The 22,568-nt window shown below is 43.4% G+C and overlaps 1 protein-coding gene across 1 annotated transcript in view; it reads right to left on the bottom strand.

Moving 5' to 3' along the window:
• Window positions 1–22,568, bottom strand: part of TTK (TTK protein kinase) — an 86,621-nt gene that overhangs the window by 13,124 nt on the left and 50,929 nt on the right. The window contains exons 15-19 of the mRNA XM_073336522.1: window positions 10,355–10,512; window positions 10,093–10,244; window positions 8,769–8,893; window positions 8,303–8,383; window positions 4,634–4,810 (exon numbers count right to left, since the gene is read on the bottom strand). Coding sequence (XP_073192623.1) covers window positions 4,634–4,810; window positions 8,303–8,383; window positions 8,769–8,893; window positions 10,093–10,244; window positions 10,355–10,512 — 693 coding nt within the window. The remainder of the gene's footprint in view (window positions 1–4,633; window positions 4,811–8,302; window positions 8,384–8,768; window positions 8,894–10,092; window positions 10,245–10,354; window positions 10,513–22,568) is intronic.

The raw sequence follows: 22,568 nt of genomic DNA, 5'->3' as shown, positions 1-22,568 counted from the left end.
GAAAAACGTCCTGATTGGCATGAAGTTGAGAGATGACCTTTGGGGGAAAGGCTGGGTGAGGCCTAAGCTGCACCTTGTCCTTATAAAAAATGGTGTAAGGAGGGTCAGAGGTTAACACCTTAAGTTCGGACGCTTCCCTCTGATGTTATTGTGACCAGGAATGCCACTTTCCATGACAGGTAGAGTAGAGAGCAAGTCGCTAAGGGCTCAAGGGGGACCCCCTTAGTCTTGAAAGAACTATATTAAGGCCTCAAGTCAGGATCGGCTGGCCTAACCTGCGGGTATATTCTGTGAAGACCTTTAAGAAACTGGCTGACCATCGGGTTGGAGAAGACTGAACAGCTAACTACACCCAGGTGGAATGCTAAATGGTGACTAGGTGAACTGTTATCGATGAGACCGACAGGTCCTGCTTCTTTAAGTGCAGCAGATACCTCTCATTTTCGACTATCAGTGCCTGTGTCGAAGGACTGTGACCTTGCGAGCACCAGATTGAGAATCTCTTCCACCTGGCCATGGAAAACCTCCCTAACAGGCTCAGAGCACATTAGTTCTACTGGGTTTAGCCAGGAAGTTTCCCAGCTGTAAGGTGGAGAGACTCTAGGCTGGGATGCTGGAGACAGCCATGGTCTTGAGTGCTCAGGTCCAGAAGGAAAGGCAATGTGATTGGGTTGTGCACTGATAGCACCAGGAGCATCGTATACCAGTGCTGGAGAGGCCAGGTTGCCGCTATCAGTATGACTGCGGCCCGCTCCCTATGGGTTAGGGTGAATTGAGTGGGCTATGGAGAAGTCCCACAGCTTGAGGGCTTCCTGACATAGGGGAGAGGAACAAGCTCTTCCCTGCTTGTTTTATATAAAACATTGTGGTTGTGTTGTCCATCATCAGCACCACGCATTTCCCTTGCAAGTGGGCCTGGAAGATTTGGCATGTCAGGTGGACTGGTCTCAGCTCCTTGATGTTGATGTGAAGTGGGCGCTCATCTTATGACCGAAAACCTGGGGTCCTGAATTCTCCCAGATGAGCTCCCCACCCCAAAGCTGTCGCATCTGTAACCAGGGACAGCAAGGGCTGTGTTTTGGAGAAGGGGACCCCTGTGCATACCGCCTGTGGGTCGAGCCACCACTGGAGAGCCCCGAGAACTGGCAGTGGGAGTGTAACCACCTTGTCCAGACTGTCGTGCCCAGGCCTGGAGAGGTCTGAGCCTCAGTCTCACGTGCTGTACCACATATGTACGAGTTGCCATATGTGCAAGGAGCTTCGAACAATTCCTTGCTGTGGTGGTGGGGTATTGCTTGAAGCCTTGTAGCCTTGCATTGTCTGAAAACGAGACTCTGGCAGGAAGGCTCTGGCCTGACCAAAGACCAATAAACAGTATTCTCTGAGTGGGGAAAGAGTTGATTTGTGTATATTTCAGAAGGAGACCCAGCCTGTCGAAGGTGGATCTCATCAGGTTGATGTGTTGCTCCACTTGCGCCCTGGAGTGGCCCCTGACCAACCAGTCGTTGAGGTAATGGAAGACCTGCACCTGCCTTCTTCTCAGGAAGGTGGCTACGACTGCCATGCACTTGGTAAAAACTCAAGGGCCTGCTAACAGACGGAAGGGGAGGACCATAAACTGGTAATAGTTGTGGTTCACTACGAACCTGAGAAAATGTCTGTGGGCTGGAATTATCGATATGTGGAAGTACACGTCCTTGACGTACCAGTGTACTGGATCCAGAGATGGGATGATGGCAGTCAAAGAGACCATGTGGAACCTCAACTTCTTCATAAATCTATTGAGGCCTTGCAGGTCAAGGATGGGTCTGAGATCCTTTGGCTTTGGGGATTAGGAAATATCGGGAGTAGAATCCCTTGCCCCTTAGCTCCTGAGGAATCTCCTCTACTGCTCCCGCAGCAAGAAGCGTCTGAACCTCCTGCAAGAGGAATTGCTCGTGAGAAGGGTCCCTGAAGAGGGATGGGGAAGAGGTGGTGGGAGAGAGGGGAGGAGCAGAATTGGAAAGAATATCTCACTTCTACAGTGTGAAGGACCCAGCGATCTGAGGTTATCTGGGACCATACGTGGTAGAAATGGGGGATGATTCAGAAAACAGGGCGAAGGATCCAGTGTGTGGTCAGATGTGTTGCCTCCAGGTGCCCCTTCAAAAGGCTTGGTTAGAACCTGATCACTCCCTCGCCAAGCCCTGGCCTTGACTGGGCTGTGGATGCTTATGCTTGCCATTCTTGCCCCACTTCCTGGGGAAGTCTTGCCTAGGCTGGGGAGGGTAGAAGTGAAGAGGGGGCTGGGACTTAAAATGCTTTTGCTGGGGGTTTGCAGACCAAATTATTTTAATGTTGCCTGCGAATCCTTCAGCCTGTGGGGCTTGGAGTCTGTCTGCTCCAAAAACAGCCCCATGCTGTCAAAGGGCAAATCCTGAATTATTTGCTGGACCTCTGGTGGAAGGCCTGACACCTGGAGTCACGAATTCCTCTTCATGGCTATGGCAGAGGACATGGTTCGTGTGGCTGAATCTGTTGCGTCCAGTAAGGCCTGTAAAGAGGTCCTTGCACTGCCTTGCGATCCTCTGCTATGGCAGCAAACTCCACCCTAGAGTCTGACATCACCAATTCCTTAAATTTCATCATGGAGTCCAATGAATTGAAATGATATCTACTAAGGATTGCTTGCTTGTTAGCAATCCGAAGCTGGAGCCCCCCCGGTGGAGTACACCTTCCAGCCAAAGAGGTCCAGCTTCTTTGAATCCTTGGATTTTGGGGTTGGGCCCTGCTGCCCGTCTCTCTCATTCGCCACCACCACGACTAGCGAACCTGGCTGCAGATGAGTAAATAAATATTCGTATCCCTTAGAGGGAACAAAATACTTCCTCTCCACCCGCTTAGCTTCATTCTCGGGCGGAACCCTTTACAGGTCTTGCAGCGATCTGTTTGATGCGCCTCCCTCAGACACTCAGGCAGGAGTCATGGAGGTCATCCGTTGGCATGGGCTTGGGGCAAGTCCTGCATGGCTTAAACCCTTGGGATCGAGGCATGCCCCAAACTCCAAGAGGGGAGAAAATTGGGGTCGGGGGAGGGGGGAAGCCCCCTACTTCTAACTAACTATGAAGACTAACACTAACTAATTAACTATTTACAGTGTACTCAAAGTTCCATCACTAGGGGAAATGCTTGCCAAGGCAAGTGAGACACACAGCTCCAATGACTGTCACTAGTGGTAAGAAGGAACTGAAGAGGTGGCGGGTTGGCAGGGACTTATATGCACCACCATGAAGGCGTGACTTCAGGGGACTCCTCAGCCGACCTAACGGGTACCGCTAGGGGAAAAACCTACTCATGACTGTGCACGCAGTGCGCGCACAACTACTTGAAATCGACATGAGCAAGCACTTGAATAAGAACTGTGCATTGTGTGGGGAAAAAAAGTACTTCCCTACCTCACGGGGGCATCGTAAGGATAAATAAATTAAAGAGTGTGAGGTGCTCTGATACTACAGTGACATGGGCCAAATAAGTACCTACCATTGATTGATAGATGTGGGAGTTTTGGACGGGCATAACTGAAATCCCATGTGACATTCCCCCCATTGAATAGCTCTGATCCCTTCCTTTCCTCCCCACTCTTTCAACTACCTCCCACATCCATTTACAACATCAGAAACAGGGGGGTGAAGTAGCTCATTTATTTCAATGGGATGTTCTCACCTGAATGAAAACACTCCATGGAGATGAATACAGTGTGAAACAATAGCTCTGAGATGCGATGACTGCTTCTTTCTTCTCTGTAAGTATTCTCACCCACTTCCCCACTAATACTACTACCCTGTACCCTCATGAAACACAACAAGGTTCAAGACAATCCAAGTAAGCATGTGGATTTTAGAGCCCTTAGAAAAGTTGACCATTAAACAGAAAGTGCTGCCAACCCTAACTTTTGGAGAACTGATGTTATGCTACAATATACATTTTGAAGATCAAATACAACATACCTATTATTAAAAAGGGATCATGTAATACAACTGGTTGTGATCCAGTTTTACATTATGCAACATAAATCATTAGTATTTCTATTAAGTTTCTCAGTTTATGCTCCACAAACATGCCCTAACAACCCATCAAAGGGTTAACTGCCTTTGCCAGGTCAAGAGCAGTGTCTGTATTCTGAATCTATATTCCCTGCTAGGTAGCACTGTCAGAAACTCAACTGGACTCAGTTTTGGTTTTTTAGAGACATGAAAAATTTGGCTAGGTTCCAATTTGTGGGGAGTAAGGGAAAAAGCATTTTTTCTGGTAAGAGCATATGTTGCACTTGTATTGTGACTCAGCCAAATCAACCAGGTCATACTGCCTAATCTATATAATTACTTATCACATTTGCAAATTGAGCTGAAAAACCATGTTCAAGCTAGAGGAAGCCATATAGTTAGCCTGAGCATTAACTAATCTTCATTTTGGTGGTCATATCCATCATTACATGCACAATCAGAATTATGCCCATCTGGGAACCAAATTAGAAAATGTTTCAGAAGAAGTCAAGTCATATCTACTCAGATTACAACAGTCTAGTAAAGGAACAACCATCGCTTGAATCTGAATTCAACTTTTTTAAAAAACTAAAAGTATTAAAGAAAGTTACCTTTAAAACATCCTGGAGATCTTTTTCTGCAATATCAGGGAACTCTATTTCATAACTAGGATCAATTATAGCATGAAGTTTAGTGATCTGATTTGTTATGTGCTGAAACGGTGTCCTCCCATAAGTCATACAATATAAAATGCATCCCAATGACCAAACATCACTTTTGGGACTTATCTAAAAACAAACAAAGTAATTATCTGAATAATAATAATAATAATATGAATTACTTTAGTTTAAAAGGGAATGATATCTTTTCTCATAGTTACCAATCATCATTATCTTTGTGTAATATAATTTCACTTAAGCAAGAAGATACAATAGGGGGTGTGTTACATAGTCTGTTGTTCCGCCTTAATGATTATGAATAAAAGCCAAAGGCTGAGTGCTATTAACTGCCAACACATGTCGTTATTAGACCATAAACACAAATCTTGGAGTGTCTTGTTACAATATTAACTTCTAAATAAATATATTCTAAAGAATTATTTTTATGAGGACTAGATTGTCTTTCTCAACTTAAAAAGCTAAAGAGTTAGTGATAAAATTAAAACAAAATATTTGATTTTAAAGTTGAACTTGATATTGCTTTTGACAGTTTCTTAAAACAGTTCTTTCCTCTTGGCATCTCTTCACAAAGATGATGAATAAAAAAAGCAAGGTAAACTCCCTCTCCTGCACAACCACCAACTGCATTATCTGGGATATGATGATGTAGGGTTTTGTTTTGTTGGTTTGGGGTTTTGTTTTTGGTGGTACATGATCCCAGAACTTCCTCCATATCAATCAGTCATTGAGGAGTGGGAGTAGGAGACACAGTTTAGCCTCAATTGAGATATATGACCCTGACAACAATGACAATTTCTTCAGCATTTTCCTCACTAACCCCATCACCAGTGTATGATCAAATTATAAATGGGAAGAGACTACTGATTCCAAAGCCAGAGGATCTGACAACCACCAACATGGATCTCTTAGAAGGAAAGGTGAGTTAGTGGCTGTTTAATAAAAATTGCACCGCAGTGAGTAGGGCTGTCTTTATTTTTAAAATGAAGACATTTCACTATGCATCTGTGTTTTCTACAGAACTTACTTTTTGCCTACAGATGTCATAGAAGGACACTGGCACAACCACCATGCCATATTACTTACCTGACATGCATTGGGCTTTGGTGAAAAATTAGATACATTAGATTCCTAAGCCAGGACCCTTCATGCAGGGCCTTATGAATGAAGCTTTTGATGAATATATAGGGTGAAAGCTTCACCCTCTGTCAAGCACCTTTATACAAGGTAATAGGGCCAGAGCAGCTCAAAAATATCTTTAAAGAACAGTAGCTTGGTCAGGGGCGGATTTCCTCGGCCCCGGGCACTGCAGAACACAGCCTGTAAGCCTGTCTTTGAGGACCCCACGCAAGCCCTGATATAAGAGGCAAATGGGAGAGAGGGACATGACAGGGCAGGGACCACAGCATGCAGCACTCTGGCCTGTAGGGCAGCCCTGGAAGGCTGTCATACTTTAGACAGGCCACCAGGACAGTTTAACTTGTTCTAGGGGACTACTCCATTGTCTGCAGCAGCCCAGGACTGGGAAGGTGCAAAGATGGCTTAAAACCATCTTTATCTGCTTTTCCCATTGGGCTGAGAGTTCTTTGCTGAGAGTTCTTTGCTGAATCTCTCAGAAGTGCAGCACAGAATCTCACCTAGTAAGTTTAATGCTAACCCAGATGTGGTGTGCAATGTACTTTGGTATACGGCTCAGATGGTCATGCAAGACGCTCACTTCAGTAACCTCTTAGTGCAAAAATCTTACGGATTTAAGGTACATTAGCTATTTTTAAAATGATAACAAGGACGGTAGATGAAAAAATCCCACAACTTCATTTCACCATTCTGCCAAAATTGTTAAGATCAGAGGTGAAACCTTAGCACAAATGTATACCCATATTATAATATCAACATACCAAAATGTCCTATGTAGTTAGTGAGAGACAGTGAATCCTCCTGTAGATCTGAAACATCCTAACTTAATACTATTTGAAAGGGTTACTTAAATCTGTGCACTAAATATTACTATAGCTATAATTGAGGAGCCTCAAATCAAACATGGGGCAAATCTGATTTGGTTAAGATTGAGATTTAGCAATTTTGCCAGAAGTACAATTTTTGGAAGTGTGTATAAAACATTTACTCCACTAGCAGCAGTATGCTGATGACACTCATGCTCAGCTGATGCCACCACTACTAAATGTCAGAATGCCTACAAGAAATTAGCTCTAGGATAAAGAGCAGCTGGCTCAAGCTGAATGGAGGTAAGACCTTCCATCAGAGGCATACAGCCCGCATTCATCACAGCTGTGCAAAGACTTGGTATTCTGCCTGACTTCTACCTACACTTCAATAACCAAGTAATAGTTTCCCAAAACACCTTTCACTTCCAGCTTGCTAGGAAACTTCACCCCTTCCTCGCAGACGAAGACATGGCCATGATAATACACGCATCTGTCACCTCCAAAATGGATTACTGCAACTCATTGTAACTGAAGATGACCCACAGGTCCAGCCGGCACAAAATGAGGTTGCCTACTTTCTCCATGGCTCTGGACTCTGAACACATCAGACCTATGCTAATGTCCCTCCAAGGGCTCCCAGTCAGCTCCAGATGCTGGTTTGAGGCTTGGGTCCTAATTTTAAAAGTAATTAGTGGATCAAGCCCCAGCTACGTGAAAGACTAAATTTTGATTTATGAACCTCTGTAATACCTACAATCCTTTAAAACAACAGAGATCACAAAGCATGTGAGAGCTGGGGACAAACCATTCTTGGTCAAGTGGATCCAGCTAGGGAACAAACTGCTGGAGAACCATCTTTAGGGAACATTGCAAAACCTCCCTCCGAGAAAGCCTTTCACCATGAGTAACTCTCACAATATGAAAACAAAAAAGCCTACCTCAAGCAGAGTTTTGATTCCCAAAAGTGAGAAGTGCTAGAGACTCCATGAAGTCCACAAGGGACTTCGAGCCCCTTTCATGTAATATCAACAGCAGATACTACAGTGATGGGCAGTAGTATAAAGGCATAAGGTAAAAGTTTGCAAAACAAGATTTTCTTATTGTCTGGGCTTGAAGAAGTTTACTTAATTCTTACTGGCCAGAGCATAAAATTACTAGTCAGACTGAAAGTTATACCTGGCTTGTCTCCCATAAAGCCCCATTTCCATTTTTAAAGGAATGCACAATTTCTCGTGTACAGTATTTAACTAGAACACGGACAGCCAGCTTCCTTTTTTAAAAGGATTAACGTATCTTATTCTACAAGAGTCTCCGACTGTTCTATCTTCCTTTCCTTCTAGCTTCAATCTACTTCTTCCTGTCTTTCCTTTTGATCAGAGATCATAATTTCTCAATTCCCCATCTCTCTCTTTATTTAGCACTTCAATCATACCCTCCCATCTGTTGCTACTCGAGACTGCCCTGCTCCCCTTCACCTCCAAAGAAAAAGCAAGCATGTACCTGGCCAGTGACTCTACCCAGTTGCCTTGATGAGATAGTTTTCCTCCATGTTCTGGTTAGAGTGAAAGTTTTTATATTCTAAGCTTCTGTTTCCTCAAAATGTCTGAAATATTTCCCTCTTTATAATTTATACACACACACACAGAAAATATGTTACCTTTGATCTTGATTTCCCATTTTCTCCATAGGAAGACATATCTTTGATTGCCTCTGGCGGCATGTAATTAATTGTGCCAACCTAGTAATAAAAAACATATTTATATTTAAATTAACCTAGTGTTTAATGGAATCTAATTAACCTGAAAATTGTATTTTGACAGTTTGTGGTCTAATAAAAGCTTTGAAAAGCAACTTCCAGACTGAGAATCTGGGTGAGTATTTCTGCCATGCTCTGGCTTTCAGTGGTCTAATATTTTAAAGTTAACAATATGCATGCACAGAAATTCGCTCTAAATAATTATCAGTAGCTTTAGTTTTATTAGCTACAGAAACATAAAAAGTACTGTGTAGCACAAAATTCTGATGTATGTTTGTTTTCTTTAGGTTGGTAGATCACTTAACGTAGCAGACACAGAAATTACATTTTATAAAACATGGTACTCCATCTACTAAAAATATTTCACCTGTGAATCTTTAACAATGCTTGTCACATCTGGCTGCATTTGGTTCGCAATGCCAAAATCAATTAGTTTTAGCATTCCATCAACTATCAGAAAGTTTGCTGGTTTCAGATCACTATGCACAATGCCTGCAAGGTAAGAAAACTCCAAGATTAATCCAACTAAGACATGAATTTTAAACTACCAAGTATGTATGATTTTGTGGCTCTCCTCACAAATGTGTCAATTAAACTTTTGAGCAGGAACCAATGTATTCTTTGGATACAAAATTCACCCTTTGCTGCTGAATTGTGCTGTAGAATCTTAGATTTCATTTAAAAAATAAAATTAGATGTTTTCAGTCCTTAACAATTGCAGTAAAAATCATGAAAATGTGAACTGAGTCTGCAGATAGTCAAACAATATCTCCAAGAGGTATGATTTGCACCATTACTCTCAATCAGGGCCCCATGGGCTCTATGATTTCAAGGTCACAGAATTGGGCATTTTTCAAAATGCTGCAGAATTCAGTACTTTTGCTGCAGCCAAGTGACTGACATTTTGTTTAGCATTTCTTTGCCTTGGTGGGACCTGCTTGCAGCTGCCCCTTTAACTCTAATTTTACTTATAAGGAAAATCTGAGACAACTGGGGTGCACACACCCTGAACTGTTCCATTGAGATAGAACTAGAGTCCAGTTTACAGCCAGAAAGTGGTAAATCTAGAAATCCTAAGTGTAGTCTGATGAGCTAGGCTGCCTGAAAAATAGAAAAGCAGAAGAGGTCCAGGGTACCAGAAACAAGCTAGGGACAAGCTCTCCCATTTCTGGGTACACACAGGGGAAGGGGAAAAGAGAGATTTTCTGTGTGCCACCTGGACATCATCATCTACGGCCAATGGAGACAGGCCATCTGGACAAAATAGCAAAACCCAAAACAAACCAAAACCCCAAACCTTTGTTGAATAGGTCATCAACTAGTTTTATGTTCTAGGAGTCGGTTATGTGTTCTGTGGGGTGGGGGGAGAAAATGGGAATGAAGGATATTTAATGGAGGTAGATTCAAATAACTTAGTCAAGAAGACATGGATCAAATTTGGTAAGTTGTGGAAGAAAGTACTACTGTGGTACTTCATTTCTGGAGGGATGTATGGCCTCTGGACTATATCAGAGTTGCTCTGAAATACACAAAATAAACAAAACCTCAAGGACTCTGCCATAAAGCCACGCATCCAAAAAGGCCTCCCAGCTTCCACCAGCACAGAGAGCAACTACCCCTCCAAACTCTGTAAAATCCGTTTTATCTCTACCACATGTACTACACAAATATCTAGAAATATTTAGCAATACCATGTTCGTGGATTGTGTGAACGGCTTCCAACATATTTTTCCAGTAGCTCTTCCGTTCCCATGGATTAATAGTCTTTTTCTTTTTAAGCCAGCTATTGAGATCAATATTTCCACATTCCATTACCATGTAGATATGCTGTTCACTGATTTCACTAAAATAAATAATAAGTGTTATCATCATACTGAAATTAAATTTTAGAGAGTAACTGCTTTGAGGAATAGTTTGAAAACTTATTTAACTTATTTTAAAATGTTTACTCACTAATCATAAAGTCGGATGATCTTATCACTGTGTTGCTGTAGCTTATTCAAATGAGCAATTTCATTCTTATAACTTTCAACAGTCAGTTGATCTGCTTCTTCAAGATTCACATATTTGACAGCATACAGTTGCTTCTTTTCATTCAATACCTGAAACACCTGCAAAACAGCAGAGAAACAAAAGTGCCCTCTTTATGCATTCCTAATGTTTCTTCAATTTGTGGTGTGTTCCATCACCACATCTAGAAATGGGCAAACAGCATTTTTTGGGGAAGAAAACAACATTTCATTTTAGTTTACAGAGGAAATACTACACGTTTCCCTATTTGGCCCCACAATACTTCACTTAGAAGAACAACCTCAAGGGATTCAGAAGGTAGTCTAGATTCTACACCCAGGCAGTTCTTGGGCTCTCAGCTGAACCCACTTAAAAACTGCAAGTTAGGGTGTGGACTTAGTTGGGGTTGGTCCTGCTTTGAGCACGGGGTGGGACTAGATGATCTTCTGAGGTCCCTTCCAACCCTAATCTTCTATGATTCTATAACAACCTACCAAGAGCTGGAGTAGGATCACTGAAGAGACATCAGATAGTCAACAGACGCTCTCAGTAAATAAATTCAAATGACCATTGGACAGAGAACTGTAACAAAGTTACTGCCTAATTATTTTGTATGAAGTTTAAACACCTTCCAGAGAGAACAGCAGTTTCTGACTTCCTGCTGCGTTTCCCATTTCATGTCTACCATAACCACCTCTGTTGCATTCTCCCCATATATTCCTCCAAACTTATCCAAGTTTCCAGGTCCCATTCCCTGGAATAAAACTGTAGCCTATGCAAGTTCAAAACCAAATTTCCATCTCCACCAACACTTCAAGTCCCAGTTTTTCCTGTGTGGCCCCTTGTCAACTGCCAACATCAACACTGCTGCCTCCTCTGCAGTTTGGCTCCTGTCTCTTGAGAGTGAACCTATGGATGTCCAAAACACAAAACTAAAACTGCCTGCCAATTAAAAAAGTATAGAAAAAATTCTGTTAAAAAAAAAAAAAAAGGTTGGCAGGAAGGGCTATAAACATAAATCAAATCCAAAACTGTTTTGAAATCACAATTGTTAAGATTATGTGTAATCTGGATATACTGTATAAGATTTTTTTGTGCAGAAATTGTTTCTTCACTGGCATCCAAATACATCAGCGAGGTTTTTTGTTGGTTTGTTTTTAAGATTACATCCCTGCATTTCTCCTTTAGCACTTTTATAGGGAAGAAACCGACTGAGAACACCTGGGTGTGGTAATTACAACATGAGTGTGCATGCATGTTCAAATTCCAAGATTAAATGCAAATGCTGGGGTGGGAGGGATGCCAGCTTCTCAGGTCCACCAGACAACTGATTTGTTTAAATTCATGCAGAGGTTTCAGCTTAAAAAAAGTTGATTCACATATCCTGTTGAGGAGTAACTGTTTGCAAATGATGAAACATTATGAAGAGGGCTGAATAAGATTTAGTTTAAGTACCTTCCCAGGTATGATTGGAAAGCCAGTTTTGAAATATTTACATATCTATTCAGCATAAGACACTGCATGATCTGGTGGATTGAGCTCAGGGCACTTTGACCTGCCTGCAGTTGAAACAGTCTATTGGATTTATAAAATAGTTTAGTTCTATTCAGATAGAAGGATAATACCCTCCTGACATCTAGTGTATGGAGAACAAGCTCCAGGTTGGAAGTATGCGATTTTGGAAAGAAAACTTACAGGTATATGATCTGATTCAGTTGAAATTCGGAAGTCGCTTTAGGAAGAAACACGGGAGATGGTTGTAAAAAGACACCTCATTCTTGTAGAGCATTGCGAAGGGGGGGGGAGGGGGATCTGCCATTAAGGCGCCACTAGAAAGGCTGTTTTCCTAGATAAATTCAAGAAGGAGCAGGTGGCCATTGATTCAATGGGGGGGGGGGTGCGCGGGGGGAGAAGAGGGTTGTGAGGCTTTTGAGACCCAAGTTCAGATCCCAGATAAGAGCAGAAACTTATCTCTGGGAAGAGATTCCCCGGGTCTTTCGTGAACCTTGTGGTTATGGGGTGAGAAAATAAAGAAAACCCTTTGATAGTAGTATGAAAGGCTGTTAGGGCTGCCAGATAAACCTTGATGGAATTAAGGGACTGTCCTGATTTCTTAAGCTATAGCAGGTACTCCAGGACAAGCGGAAGCAGGGCAGATTTGGTATCAGCACTGTACAGTTCAAACCGGTGGCCAAATCTTGTTCACTTTTTGAAGGTAAATAGTTCTGGTGGAAAATTTTCAACTAGTTAATAGAACGTGTTGTAATTCAGCAGAGCAAGATGACTCTAGCTCCACAAACCATTGAGGTACCAGATCTTATAGGTGAAGATTGCCAAAGTTGGGATGTGTCAGACTACAGGTGTCCTGGGACAGGAGCTGAGGAAGATTGGGAGATCTGTCGGAGGGAAAAAGAGCTAGATGCAACAGATAAGGGAATCATACTTCCCTAAACCATGTTGGGGTAATTAGAATGATTCTGGAGTTGTCCTATTTAATCTTGTTTATCTTCGTCCAAGGCTGGAGGAAGGCATCCCCCAGGGAATTGCAAGCTAAACCCCCTCTCCCCCCTTGAGTAAAATGACATTTTTTGTTTCTAGGTCTACTTCTGGAAACCCTGAACTCCAAAAGATTCCAACCAGAACCTGGGGATTGAAATCCCACTCAGTCTTCGAAGAAGTACATGCTGAGCTTGTTGGTTGTGACATTCTGTATGCCAGGTAGATACACTGAGATCCTTATGTGATACTTTATAAACCAATTCCACAATTTTATTGCCTCAGCCCCGAGGAAACGGGATCTTGCCCTTCCTTGGCAACTGATATAAAACATGAAAGCCATGCTGTCTGTCATGACTTTGATGGATCTGAGTCTGATGAAAAGAAGGAAATGAAGACAGGCATTTCTGACTGCTCTGAGCTCTAGAAAGCTGATATGGAGGGTGGTGTCTTGGGGTGAGCACCTGCTCTGTGCTGTCAGAGTACTGAGATGTACCCCCGATCCTAACAGAAAGGCATCCGCGGTCATGGTTACTGTCAGTACTGGTTGGAAGAAGGGGACCCTTGCCCCTACATTATGCTCAATCTTCCACCAGTCTTGGGAATGTTTTACCTGCTAGGGAACAGACACTTTCTTGTCTAGAGTGTGTCCGTTTGGCGAATAAACTGTTCTGAGCCACCCCTGGAAATAGGGGAGGTGTAACCCGGCATGCTCTATTACAACAGTGCAAGCTGCTATGTGATCCAGAAGCTGAAGTAGTTTTTTATTGAGGTCTGGGAGCTGTCCTGAATCGCTTTTGACAAAAGTCTCGATAATGTCCAGAACCTGTCCATTGGGAAAGATGCCCTGGATGTCAGGGAATCCAAGAAGGCCTCAATGAATTGTACGTTCTGAACAGGAGTTAGTATGGATTTTTTTATGTTCAGCTGAAGGCCCAGTTTCAAAACAGAGGAATCATTGATCTTGTGGCGGATAACACCTCTTGGTAGGATTGACCCGAGTAGCCAACCGTCAAGGTAGGGGAATAGCCTGACAACACAAACTATTCCACAATAGCCTGACAACACAGGTAAGCAGCCACTACTGACAGGACCTTCTAGAACAGTGTTTCTCAATGACCGATCTGGGACAGGCACCAATTCATGGCAGCCTCCTTGCCAGTTCCTGAGATTTTCCCAACATAGAATATTAATATTTAAAATGCAAAGGGTTTTTTGTGCTTGCATTTCACATCACTACATTCAATTATTTCTGAACATTAACAAATAAACAAACAAACCAACTGCATTGACATTGATTGCCATCATGCTGATATGCAAAGCACATTTGCATACATTTGTTGGAAGGAAGTAGTTAGCAGTTGTGAAAGTAGAATGAATTATATTGAAATTATAATTCATTAAAGAAATGCTACTTGAAGGGTTTGTTGAAATATAGTTGTCAGGAAGAGAAACATTAAGGAGCGTGAGACAATGGGTCCTCAAATTAATTAACTTAGAGTTCCTACTGAGCTAGGAGATTGGTAAATGTTAGTATGCAAATAAGATATATATGTATATTTGTCAGTTTCTGCTTTCTTTTGTCTCTTATTTATACAGCTAAGCCAAAGCCAATTTAACATAAGTTATCTTGGGCCTCAGAGAGGGGCTCACATCTGGGTGCATTAGCAAGGCGCTTTGCTAATAAACAGAGTGGTCTGACAAATTATGTGAGTCCTGAATCTGACTTTGACACAGTGAGTGAAAGTTAAGTTCTAGTAAAAAACTTTTACTTAGCTAAACCAGACAATATCACGGTCAAAGCAGTTATCTCTGGATTGATTTTTTGGGACTAACAAAAGTTCAGAAAAACAGAGATGTTGAGTAACTCCAAACATGATAAGGAAGAAGGGTGGAAGAGAAAAGGAAATGTTTGTCCTTCGATCAAAAATACGATTAGTCTTACATTAAGTATGGATTTGTTGCAAGTGAGGATTTAGAACGTCTGAAAACTCTGTGTTGTGTGTAGCACAACTCTAAGCAAATGCTCTGAAACCTTCAAAAATGATTCGACACATTGAAAAAGACAATTACAGGTTTCTTAACTGGTGTTCTTCAAGATGTGTTGTTCATTGTAGGTGTGTGTGGTCACCACATGCACCGGTGCCAGAAGTTTCTCTCTCAGCAGTATCTGTAGGGGACCGACTCTGGCGCCCTCTGCAGTGGTGCCCGTATGGTGGAACTGCTGGCTCCCCCCACCCTCAGTTTCTTCTTGCTGGAAACTCCGATAGTGGGGAAGGAAGGCAGGTCGGGCAGGTCATGGAATGGACATGAGAAACATATCCCGAAGAACACCGGTTACGAAACAGGTAACAGTCTTTTCTTCGAGTGCTTGCTCATGTCTCGTCCATTGTAGGTAACTCCCAAGCAGTGCCACCGGAGGCGAGTAGGAGTTCACAAACATGTCAATTGCAACACAGCTCTGCCGAATCCAGTGTCATCTCTGTCTTGCTAGGTAATGGCATAATGCGTCGTGAATGTGTGTACTGATGACCACGTAGCAGCCCTGCAGATGTCCTGGATAGGGACATGTGCTAGGAAGGCCGCCGAGGACACTTGTGTCCTGGTCAAGTGGGCCTTTATTATAGGTGGTGGTTCTGTCAGTGCCAACTCATAACAGATTTGGATGCACGATGTGATCCAGTTAGAGATCCTCTGCAAAGACACTGGTAGGTTCATCCTGTCCGCAGTCACAATAAAGAGTTGGGTCCACTTGCGGAAGGCCTTGGTAAGCTGGACATCCAAGGTGTGCAGCCGCCTCTCCTCTGCAGTTGAGTGCGGCTTTGGACAGAGAACCCAGAGAAAGATATTCTGGTTAACATGAAAGTGAGACACCACCTTAGGCCAAAACGCTGGGTGGGATTGCTGCTAGACCTTGTCATTGCAGAAAACTGTGTACGGGGGCTCCGAAGTGAGGGCTTTAATCTTGGAGACTTGCCTCACCAAGGTAATGGCTACAAGAAAAGCTACCTTCCATGACAGAGGAGATGAGGAGCAGGAGGCCAGTGGCTCAAAGGGGGGGCCCTGTGAGCCTCAAGAGGAAGAGGTTGAGGTCCCATTGTGGAATCAGGTCCCAAACAGGTGGGAAGAGCCGCTCTAGTCCTTTCAGGAACCGGATGGACATGTCATGTGAGAACACCAATTTGCCTTGGACCTGGGAATGGAAAACCGCTATGGCTGCCAAGTGCACCTTGATGGAGGCAAGTGCGAGGCCTTGCTACTTAAGATGGAGCTGGTAATTGAGGATGGACTGCATAGGTGACTGCACACGCTCCTCCGCCCAGCAGGAGAGCTGCCTCCACTTTGCCAGGTAAGTCGCTTTGGTGGAGGGCTTTCTGCTTTGCAAGAGGACCTGTCGTACTTGGCTGGAGCAGGCCCTTTCCTCCGGGTTCAGCCACTCAGCAACCAAGCCATGAGGTGGAAGGAGGGAAGGGCAGGTGCAGGAGCAGACCGTGGTCTTGCGAGAAGATCCAGATAGTGGCCATGGGGGAACTAAGGCCAGGTCCATGAGCGTGCCAAACCAGTGCTGGTGAGGCCACGTAGGGGCGATCACGATGACTCTTGCCTTCTCTCTTTTGACGTTTGCTAGGACCCTGCTGACCAGCGGAATCGGCGGGGAATGCGTACATTAGATCTCTTTCCCACGACAGATGGAAGGCATCAGAGACTGAGTTTCTCCACTTGGGGAGCTCCCCACCTTCAGAAGAGTACCTGGATAACCTCCGGGTGGAGTGACCCTCATGGGGAGAGAAGGACCTGCTGAGGCAATCTGCCAGGGCATTCCAGACACCGGGGAGCTGAGATGCCCCGGGGTGGATATCACTGATATGGGTTTTGCCCAGGCATCTCAGACAGCTACTATAAGGATCGCTGATGGGAATAGTTTTTTTACAGCGATCTCAGGATTTGAAGCCTGGGGATCGGGGCATGGCCCGTTCCTAGGCCAAGTCCCATCCGAGACTAACTAACTAACTACACTAAGGGATACGAATAACTTTTACTATTTACAGGGAAAACTTTGAATCAGACTGAGAAAGAAGAAGCTTGTCGAAGCAAGATGATGTTCCAGCACCGTCACTGGCGGTAATAAGAAAATGAGGGTAGGGGGAGCTGGCAACATCCCTTATACCATGCCATACAGGCACCACCCCAGAGGGCACCGAGCGGTCCCCAACGGATACCACTGAGGGAAAAACTTCCAGAACTGGTGCATGTGGTGAGCACACACACCTACAATGGAACGGACACGAGCAAGCACTCGAAAAAGAACCAAACAAACATTCACATTTAAAAGAAAAGCCAGTGGAATTCTTCCAATGGAAACAAGAAGTGAAGGGGCAAAAGAAAATATTGCACACTGCAGTAACGTTTAATGAAGATTTGTTAAAAACATCATATCTGATGTCCCTACACATAGCTAAATGCAAATCACCATTTACAGGTGGTGAAGAGCTAATCATGCATTCAGTAATAGATGCCTGTCACAAAGTCTTGGGTAATGCAGCTGCCAAAAAAACAAGCTGCATTCCACTGTCAAATGATAATGTCTCGCATCAAATCACTGATATTGCAGAAGATTTCAAAGCTCAGTTGATAGAAAGGGTGTGGGAGTCAAGCTGGTTTGCAATTCATTTGGAGGAGTCAGTGGACATTTCTAATGCAGCATTTCCTATTGTTTATGTGCGTTATGCCTATGAAGGCGTTTCATGCGAAGAACCCTGCTGTGAAGAACTGCCACAAAACACACAAGGTGCAGAAATGTTCTGGGTCCTAAACAACTATGTGACAGGACACGGGCTTGAGTGGGACCACTGCGTTGGAACTTGCACAGATGGAGCAGCCACAACGTTAGACAGACATTCAGGGGTAGTAGCAAGAGTGATGGAAGTTGCACCAGTTGCTCAAGCAACACACTGCTTTATTCATCAAGAGGTCTTGGCAGTCAAGAAATGATCTCCAGAACTTAATGATGTCCTTGGTATAGTTGTTAAAATTGTGAATTTTGTGAAAGCAAATGGACTAGTTCTCGCATCTTTGCTGCAACGTGTGAAGAAATGGGGTCCAAACACCATCGCTTACTATTACACGATGAAGTGCAGTGGTTATCCCATGGCAAAATATTAAACCGAGTGTGTGAACTTGAAGCCTTTCTGTCTCAAAAGAGTACCCTCTGACAGCATACTTTCAGGATTTACAATGGCTTGCCAAACTTGCATATTTGGCAGATATATTTGATCACTTTAATCAGTTCAATCTCTCTATGCATGGAAGTATATTGAGTGTCTTTGTATTGGCTATCAAGATCACAGCCTTTAAAAAATAAAGCTCAAGTCTGGAAAGAGAGAGTCAGGCACGACTGTTATGACATGTTCCACATCTTTACTGTCATCATTAGCCAGAAATGCAAGAAATGGGATCTGCTTCTCCTATGTGAAATAATTGTATCCCTTCTAAAATCAGTTCTCCAAAAGTTCAAGGACTATTTCCTATCAGACTCTGATCCACGGAAAGGAAAGCAATGGGTTCATGAGCAATTCTCCTCTCTAGAAACTGAGACTTCTCTTTCACCATCATTGGAGGACAAGTTGTTGGAACTGTCAAGTGATGAGGGTCCGAAGTTACAGTTTCATGAAGTTACTCTACCTGTTTTCTGGATCACAGTCAGAAGTGAATAACCACAACACAGTGAACTCGCTGTCAAAACTTTGCTCGTGTTCCATTCCACATACCTCTGTGAAATTGGATTTTCAGCAATGACTGCAATGAAAACAAAAAACCGCAATCAGCTGAGCATTGGAAAGATGCTCCAAGTGTCCCTGTCAAATATTCATCCCCGGATTGAAAGACTTGTGTCTACAAGATAGGCACAAGAATCTCATTAGCAGTATGGTGAGTGAATCCATCTGATTATTATTATTATTATTGTTTTAAAACTGAATCAATTGAATTATCTATTTTAAAATGGAGGTATACAATTGCAGACAAAGTTATTGGTACCCTTCATTTGAAACAATGTTTAAAAATCAAATTAACATTTTCATATCACATAATTGATTGAACTGGACTTTATTTTAACAAAAACAGAACTGGAGTATTGGTCCTGTGTTGGTAAGAAAGAAAGAAAAATGCCTTACATGCAGATAATACAAAAAAAGAAGTATCTGGCAATATTGAAAAAAAGAGCAAGAAATACCAGTGAAACACCATTCATTTTTTTCCCCTCTCAAACAGTCCATGACAGTTTAGGATGACAGCAAGCCAGTCCCCGGTATCAAAAATGTTGAGAAACACTGTTCTACAGCATTCTTGGAGCTGAGTAGAGGCCAGGGGAGCACCAGATACTGAAAAAGATCCTGGCCTACCACAAATGAGAGGAATCTCTTGTGAGGTGGGTGTATCACTATATAGAAATACATATTCTAGAGGTTGAAGGCAGAAAACCAATCCCTTGAATCTAGAGATGCAATTATAGCTTCCAGGGTCACCATCCTGAATTTTGTGGATCTCACAAATTTGTTTAGGAGTCTCAGATCTAAGATTGATCTCCACTTGCTGCTCTTCTTTGGTATGAGGAAACAGTTCAAATAGAAATCCTTTTCCCTGCGTTGAGAGGGTGCTGGTTCTATTGCTCCTAACCAGAGTGTTTATTTTCTGCCTTACTAAGGACTTGTGAGAGGAGTCCCTGAAGAGGGGCAGGAAAGGAGAACAAGGAGGAGAGAGGAAGGGAAAGTCAGTGGTGTAGCCTGATATTGCTTCCAGCACCCATTTGTTCAAGATGATATATTCCCATGCACGCTGTAAATGGGAGAGTCAGTTTCCAAATGGGTGAAGGTGGGCAAAACAATGAAGCTGGAAGGTTAATGAGAGGGGAATTCGAACCCTCAACTGTCCCATCAAAAGTGTCATTTCGATGACGAAATCTGTTGTGAAGCCACATCAGATGGGTTTCTAAGGTCTCTTTCTCTTGAACCTGTGCCTCCTTCCTGGGAAATTCCGTGGGTCTCTGAAATCCAGAGAATTGCATAGGGTAGGATCTTTCAGCTGTTTGCAATCTGCTGACCTTCCATTTGTTTGCAAGAGTGTAGGTGCCTAATGAGCGAAAAGTGGTCCCGGAATCTTTAAGAGTATGTAATGATTTGTCAAGGTTCTCTGCAAAAAACTTCAGTTCATCAAATGGGAAATCCTCTACCATATTCTGGACTTTGTGGAAGCCAGACAATTGTAGCCAGGAAGTCCTATGCACCATCACCACTGTAGAAATGAAACAGGCTGCAGTGTCTGCAGCATTGAGAGCTGCCTGCAACAATCTTCTTGCCACTAACTGTCCCTCAGCAACAGTGACCTGGAATTGTTCCCTTTTATCTGGAGAAAGGTGTTCAATGAAAGACCCACACTTTGTGTAGTTGGTGAAGTTGTACTTAGCTATCAGCACTTGATAATTCACAATCTCTGTTGGAGGGGGTGGATTTTTAACAGAGTTGTTTGCCTTCCTTGTTCACTGTGTCAATAACCAGAGAATTGGGAAGTGGGCGAGAGAAGAAGAATTCAGAGTCATAATGGGGACATAATATTTATGGGCAGCCCTTTACAAGTGGGTGTCATTGTAGCCAAGGTTTGCTAAATGGTTCCAGCAGAGACTCACTAATAGGGAGGGCAATTCTAGAGGGTATCACAAAGTGCAGAATGTCCAACAGCTTGTGTTGGGATTCTCTGACCTCCTCAGGGGGTATCTGCAGAGAGTCTGCCACCTGCTTAATGAGGTCCTGGAACTGCTGAAAATCATCAACCATTGATGGTGGAGGAAGAGGCATCAGAGTCTCATTCGGCAAAGAAAAAGATTGTGGTTTGAGGCGTGGCTTCTGTGTCTACCCTGGTCTCCTGTTCCTCGGGAGGAGGAGCTTGGAACGCTATATTATCCTGATGGGATAGGGTTGGGGCCCTAGAAAATGGTGGATAAGCTGGCCAGGGATCCCAATATGGCCAGAGGTCCACATGGGGGAGGGAGTGGCATCCAGGGTTGCTCCCATCAGAAGTCATGAGGCCCCAGAACAACATCTCTACCCTTTCATGGGAGAGGGTTAGCATAAGGGTGCATCCGAGAATCCTGCAATGAAATGGAAGAAGTGGAGGGAAGTTCATAGTCACCATTCTCTTCTTCTAATGGAGGAGCTCCCACAGAAAAGGGAGGCGACGGTACTGGGGATGTAAAAGGAACTGGAGACCAAAGATTCTTAGTACTGAAAGGTGCGTGGTAACTGCCAGCAACAGAGACTTTGGTTCAGCAGTCACTGTTAAGTCTTTTTGGTACCTAAAATCCTGGGGTACTGAATTGTGCTGCAGCACTGATAGATGTTGCAGTACCAAGTGGGATAATGGCATTGAACAGCGTTGTGGTACCGGGTGTTTGTCCTTTTCTGACTGTACCAGAGGCTTATGGTACTTTGTAGATGGCACTGAAGAGGCTGGAGGCATACACAGTACCATGATGGAGACTAGAGTCAGGTGCAATGGTACTGATCTGTGCTTAGCGACACCCCAGCCAACAGCACCAGATTCTTCCCAGAGCCCTGTTTACCTTGAGTACTGCGGTGTTTTCTCGCCTCACCTGCATCAGAGGAGCATCTTAGTGCTATCGTACCAAGCCTTGAGGAAGGTATCTCCAAGGTTATAGATCTGTCCAGAGACAGAGGTCTTTTTGAGGGAGAATCCCTGGAAGGGGAACTAGAGAGCCTCATCTTAGAGGATCTGGAGGAGAACTCTGAGGATTTCTCCTTTCTAGGAGAATGTGGCACTGGCTGGCAGTGGCAACCCAGTTCAGTGCCACTACCCCACTTGGTACCGCATCATATATTGGTGCTGCAGCATCACTTGGTACCACAACACCTATTGGTACCACAGGACTTCACATACGTGATAAATGGGGGGGGGGTGGGGCGTGGAAACCCCTGTTTATGAACACCCAGTCAGCCAGTTAGCTGTAAAATCCCTCGGTGTCTGTTCTCTGCTTGTTTTATCTGTAAAGGGTTAACAAGCCCACAGGTAAAAGAAATGGAATGGGCACCTGACCAAAAGAGCCAATGGGAAGGCCAGAACTTTTAAATTTGGGAAAGAAACTTTCCCTTTGTCTGTTGTTCTCTGGGCTGCAGGGACACAGAGCAGTAATGTTGTAACCTGCTTTAAGCCAGGTATGATTATAGATTATCAATTCATACCTTGAACCTACTTATCTGGAGCCTCAGATATGTAAGTAAAATTAGGGAATGTCTAAAAAGACGTGATTAGGGTTATTTCTTTTATTTTTTATTTTGGCTTGTGGATCTCCCCTGTGCTAACCCCAGATGCTTTTGTTTGCTTGTAATCTTTAAGCTGAACCCCCAAGAAAGCTATTTTGGATGCTTGGTTTTTGGAATTGCTCTTTTAAAATCTATCAAAAGTCTAAGTTCCAGATGTATTTTTTCCCTTTTTGTTTTTAATAAAATTTACCTTTTTAAGAACAGAATTGGATTTTTGGTGTCCTAAGAGATTTGTGCATGTTGTTTGATTAGCTGATAGCCATAGCTAATTTCCTTTGTTTTCTTTCTCAGCTCTTCCCTGGAGGAGGGAGGTGAAAGGGCTTGAGGGT

Source organism: Lepidochelys kempii, chromosome 3 (assembly GCF_965140265.1).
Source record: "Lepidochelys kempii isolate rLepKem1 chromosome 3, rLepKem1.hap2, whole genome shotgun sequence".
In the NCBI taxonomy this organism is placed as follows: Eukaryota; Metazoa; Chordata; order Testudines; family Cheloniidae; genus Lepidochelys; species Lepidochelys kempii.
The sequence above is the reverse complement of the archived record's forward strand: the minus strand, read 5'-3'. Positions and strand labels throughout refer to the sequence as shown.